Raw genomic sequence first — 5947 nt, 5'->3', positions numbered from 1 at the left:
GAAGTCGTGGAAGTGATGATATTTGCATAATCCTCTGTTGCTCAATCCATCACAGACCTTTTTCATCTTTTCTCCTTTTAAATTTTGCATATATGAATTTATTTAATGATTCATATTTTTTTATTGAATTTTTTGAATGGAATATTTGTTCATAATATATAATTACGTGCTTTGGATTTGAATACCTCACGAACTTTTAATTCTAGAAGTAATGGAGGAGATTGGAGATGAAGATGTGATGGAGATGGTGACTTAATTTGAGAAAGATAGGGGCATTGTTGTATTTTATTATTATAATTATATATGCAAAATAAAAATTATACTACCATTCCATTGTTATACCAAACATCTTTTTAAAACTATTTCCCACTCCTACTCCCATTTCCACTCTCATTCCTTTAAAATTCATCTTATATACCAAACATGGTCTAAGAGTAATTTTGACAATGTGGAAGGGAGAGAGGAGTTGGGGGGTGTGAAATAACATGGATATCTTGGTAAATCTACAGTGAGAATTAATTACAATTAAAGTCTATGGGACTATGAAGTTATTTGAGCATTTCATGATGTTTCTTAAAAATTAGAATTCATGGGTGGGACTTTTGGGTGATTTTCCCATAAATTATTGGATATCATTAATTTGATTAAGTATTTTAATGTCTTCGCCTCTCTCATACTTTATTTGATTTTAGTTATAAGGTAGAGAGTGGAGATTATTTTTAGTTCTATTTATAAATCACCTCGTTAAATTTTTATTATAAATTTTTCATTCGCCCTCCATTAATTTTTGAAGAGAGAAAATATGTTATGAAATTATTATTTTTAATAAAAATAAAGTTGTATAATTATTAAATTTTTAAAGAGTTAATAGATTTTTGTTTTTTTTATTTCAGTAAAAAAAATTAATTCATAAATTGAATCTAAGTTTCTGACAGCTAATTGGTTGCCAATATATGTTCTTCTCAATTACCCCAACTTCTGGGAAATACCAATGAGGAACCTCAAGCTGTCAACTGCTTTGACTGATGTTCTGTCTAATTCTTCCCTTAGCCGTTAATTTTTTTATAAAAAAACACTCTATTTATTTTAAATTATAAAATACTTTTAACTAAAAATTTTACATATTAATAAACTTTATTAAATATATTTAATAATTTTATTTTTTAAAATAAAAATATAAACTTTTAAAAAGACCTTTTATTTAATTACTTTAAATCTACACTTAATTAATATTAAATAAAAAAAGATAAAGAATAATATTAAAATAAATCTATTTAATAAAGCCTTAATTTTTTTAAGGTGTTTTATATTTTGAAACGGTAAATGTCCTTTAAAATTATCTTATAAGTTGACACGAAAAAAAAGTATTATACTTTAATCATATAGGTCTCTTATAGCGGCTTTACAAAACGAATTGGATTTTAGACCCATTTTTTCTTTTAAAAAAAATTATGCTTAGCGAATATTAATTTCAGGCCGAACACACTTTCACCTCACTTATAATTGTTCTTTGGTACAAAAAATCGTAATAATATTAAATTAAGAAAAATAAATTGATTTGAATAATCCAAAATTATAATAGAGAAAAACTGAAAAGCAAAAGAAAAAAAAAGGTCCATTTGTAAAATATTGAATCTGAACTATTTTTCATTTAATCAAACAATGCCGAAATATACACGTCATGAATTTTCTTACACAAATTTAAGCCACAAGAACAAGTATCTTATTATCCCTTATTTGAGTATGTCTCATGACTTTTGACCGATCGAGTAAACCATATCTTAATCACTTTCGATAAGAAATGAGAGGTTTGGATGAAGATAAGCATTATTTAACATAGCTGAATTTTCAATTGCCTTCATCCCACCAATGAAGTAGTTTCGTATATGGACATCATAATTATTCCAGACTCATCCATCAACGTCAGTTCTCGCTGTACCTGTGCGTGCTGAATGAAGTAAACATACAGATGTTATAATCGATTTTATGCCGACGAGGTAATTTAATTGATTTAGGGCCATTTTTAGCCGTGTAAGAAGATTTTTCCTTTAATTTTTTTAAAAAAGATCAAGGTATTTCAGAATAATTTCAGATCTATCCCTTGGGAATAATCCTCTCAAATAGGATATGGATATATATTTTTGTAATTGCCCAAATGCCAAATTATGATTAAGGGATTTGGGAGTCGGTAGCGATTTGTGCATTTTATGTAATTTTAGAGTAATTGGAATCAGTGCGAGGGACTTAGCAATAATTATCCTCCTTTTTTTTTTTTTTAGATTCCTCCATTTCGTGAAAAAGAAATGTGGGTATCTTTGGATGTAAAATCTGCGCATTCATGGAAAAGAAATAAGAGGTAGGATCAGACTGCTAAGTACGATAACGACGACATTTGTGGTCGTGTGTTCTCAGAGTCTTATCATCACACATTTATTATCTCTTTTTTGTATTTTTTACTACTAAATACGTTAAAGACGCGATCATGGATCCTCTAATTAATACACCGCCCCTCTGATAGTCTTTTAAATGTCTCAACTACTTTATAGCTTTTATTCTATATAAAATGAAAGAGATTTAGATATCTTTTATATAATGATTGATGAATAGTATAGTTTTAATTTTTTTTTACTATTTTTCAAAGAAAATAAATAAAAATTACATAATTGTTGGACAGTCGAAAAAAATTAATTAATGCAAAATTGCATCATTTCATCACCATAAGATATTAAGATGTCTCTCAATTTATGTAGATTCTAGTAATTAAAAGAAAAAAATCAATTAAAAAATTGGGACATCACAAAGAAGCATTAGAGTGTAGGACATTAGAAGTCCCAAGCTCTACAAGCAGTGCATTCATCCCAGTCAAAAGTCTAGGTGTGAAGGACACACACTAACAACCCATTTATATATAAAGGGCACTGTGTAATATAATGAAGCGTTATATCACAAGAGAGATGGAGGTTGAACTCAACCAAATAACATCTTCTGGCCAAATGAGCCTTCTTTATGAGGCAGCATATAGTGGGGATGTATCAATGCTTAATTCATTGATACAGCAACACTCACATATCTTGCATAAAACTTCACAAACTGCGTTCGCCGAAACTCCTTTACACATCTCATCTTTGCATGGCCACCTTCAATTCACAAAGAAACTTGTCACTCACAAACCCAATCTTGTCCTTGAGTTGGATTCCTCCCGAAAGACAGCCCTCCACTTGGCTTCTGCAGAGGGTCACTTTCTCATCGTAAAGGAATTGCTTAAAGCTAAAAACGAGCCATGCTTGTTTCCAGATGAAGAAGGAAGAATTCCTCTTCACTATGCTGCTATGAGAGGAAGGAAAGAGGTTGTGCAAGAGTTGATCAAAGCGAAGCCAGAGTCTCTGAGTTTTCATCACCAAGGAAAAACTGTATTTCACTTGTGTGTCACATACAACCATCTAGAGACTCTCAAAGTTTTGGTGGAATTGGAGTCTGCCATTACTGGCAAGCTTCTCAACTTCACGAGCTCGGATGATGCTGGAAACACCGTTCTTCATTTTGCTACCATGTTGAACCGAGTTGAGGTACAATACTAATTCTTTTGCTATCCTTTTTCTTTTCAATTCTGATAACAGTTTCTCTTTTGGAGTTTACATGCACTTTATTTTTGGTTATATCAAAATGACTTGAATCTTAATCAGTGGTTACTACCATAACTCACCTCACTTCTACGACATATACTAGTGCCTGGGAGCTTGATGCAATGTATTAACAATAATGCAATTTAACAATTCCGGTATTTGTTGCATGGTAGCGTGTTCTAGTGATCAGTGGGACAATAAGGCTTACCGTCGTCATAATATGATAGTGTGCCATAAATATAACTAATTTATTATTCCTTTTCATATATCTCAAATTCAAACTGTTAATTTATTTATGTTAAAAACAAATCAAAATTCTTACTCCACATTCTTTAGTTATTTATGATTAGATTCCTTGTGGAAATCCCAGTAATATATTTATGTTTAATTTATACATTTAAGGCGACAAAAAATGAACTTTGAATACTTGACTAACATGTTTGTTATTTAGGTGATAAGCTATCTGGTGTCAATTCCGGAAATGAGAGAAATAGCAAACTTGAAGAACCAGATGGGCGTCACAGCCCAGGATATCGTGGAACAGAGTCCGATAAAAGACTTTAAAATCTGCGAAATACAACACATATTGACAAAGGCTGAAAAGGAAGGATTTGAAGCTGATCATCATCATCCACACCCACCACGACCATCATCTACTGATCACGTTGACCCTCCTCAGAATGGTAATTTTTGTATGAAGATCTTCAAGGGGATCGGAAATTGGTTTATGAAGATTTTAAAATGGGTGGAAAATTGGCTGAAGCATGAGGTTGATTGGTTAAAAGGGATGAGGGGTTATCTGAGTCTGGTGTCAACTGTGATTACAACTATAACCTTTCAAGCTTTAATTAATCCGCCTGGTGGCTTCATTCAACAAGGCTTACTGTCTAATAATGAGTATAACACCTCATCAACTGAACCCCCCAGTATCAACTCATCAACAAATTACATCTTGAACTGCACCATCCTTCATGATAATAACTATTGTCCAGGAGAAGCAATATCATCCTTTAGTCTGCCTATGGAATTTCGGAGCTATTTGCTTTGCGTTACCATCTCTTTTTTTTCATCACTTGGTGTCACCCTCTTGCTTGTAAGTGGGTTTCCTATGAATGATAAAGCTGTGATATGGCTGCTATCAGTAGGCATGTGTGTCACTCTCTCTTCCCTTGCGCTCGCCTACTTAATAGCCCTCGTAATAGTGGTCCCAGTTCAAATTTTACGGGAGAAATCGATTTTGATCACGATAACTGTAATATATTTGGTATGGTTGAGCTTGGTTATGCTAATTCTGGTGTTAATCACACTGCGCTTTCAGTTTTGGATTGGGAAGAAATTTGTCAAGATAATCAACAAGTCAGGAACTTGGAGGAGAGAAAATCGATATTGCAGATTTGCACCTGCGCTTTTTAGGCTAATTCTTATTATTATTGTTTTAGTGATTTTATGTGTTCAATTAAGTATAATACTTTTCCTCATTGCTTTAACTGTTGCAGAGGCAAATTATATACGCAATATATAATCCTGCAGTGCGTTGTACCATATGTGATAGTAAAATTGCTAGTGAAGAATATCATCTTGTGTCCAGTTTTCTTATTTTAAGAGCGCGCATTTTCAGATGGATGAAAGCTTCTATTTGAAGCATTAGAAAGGCAAACCCTCCGTTGGTGGTTGAGCTTTGTAAATATAATTGCCTACATACCTTCTTATACTTGTATGAAAATTCTTCCAAGATTTATTACTAATTATATATGCAAGATTCTTAATAAACATTTAAAATTTGTGGGACTTGGGAAAACTACGAAGTACAATCCTTTCCATAATCCCAAACCAGAAAGAAAAGAACGAAATGGGGGACCGTGGAGACAAATTAAAGCACCTTCCCGCCTAAGGTTCCATTTCCAGCCTAGTGGACTAGAGAGATGGAAGCCAATGTAATTGATCTCATTTGGAACTAGTTCACATCCCAATCCTTACAGGGACCAAGTACGCAGAGTTAATTGAAATAAAAGGAGGATATAAATATTACATAAAATTAAAAAAAGGAGGATATAAATATAAAAAATAACTTTATCCATAAAAAATATTTGTTTATCACTTTAAAAAAGATTAGACATGTCATATTAATAATAAAAATAGGGAAGACGTAATTTTTAGTTCTTGAGCTTTGCTTCAATTATCATTTCATTCCCTAAACTTTGAGATCCTGTTTGGTTACTAAAATGAATTTGAATGGAATTGATTAAAAAAATAAGTAAAAATAAAATGATCAAAAGGGATAGGTGAATCACAATCATAAGGGAGATGGATAATTACTTCATGGG

General features: G+C 32.0%; 1 protein-coding gene across 2 annotated transcripts; it reads left to right on the top strand.

Moving 5' to 3' along the window:
- The first annotated feature begins 2961 nt into the window (after positions 1-2961).
- LOC129289691 (ankyrin repeat-containing protein At5g02620-like) lies at positions 2962-5199 on the top strand. 2 transcript variants are annotated; one of them, XM_054926502.1, is made up of 3 exons: positions 2962-3566; positions 4075-4306; positions 4942-5199. In XM_054926502.1, the coding sequence occupies exons 1-3, from the start codon at positions 2994-2996 to the stop codon at positions 5034-5036; spliced, it is 900 nt and encodes a 299-aa protein (XP_054782477.1). In that variant the 5' UTR covers positions 2962-2993; the 3' UTR covers positions 5037-5199. The 2 variants fall into 2 exon arrangements, with proteins under 2 accessions (XP_054782477.1, XP_054782476.1); XM_054926501.1 differs by having other exon boundaries at positions 4075-5199.
- The last annotated feature ends 748 nt before the right edge of the window (positions 5200-5947 follow it).

Source organism: Prosopis cineraria, unplaced genomic scaffold, assembly GCF_029017545.1.
Source record: "Prosopis cineraria cultivar Desert tree isolate PC_DT_omini unplaced genomic scaffold, ASM2901754v1 PC12, whole genome shotgun sequence".
Lineage (NCBI taxonomy): Eukaryota > Viridiplantae > Streptophyta > Magnoliopsida > Fabales > Fabaceae > Prosopis > Prosopis cineraria.
The sequence above is the reverse complement of the archived record's forward strand: the minus strand, read 5'-3'. Positions and strand labels throughout refer to the sequence as shown.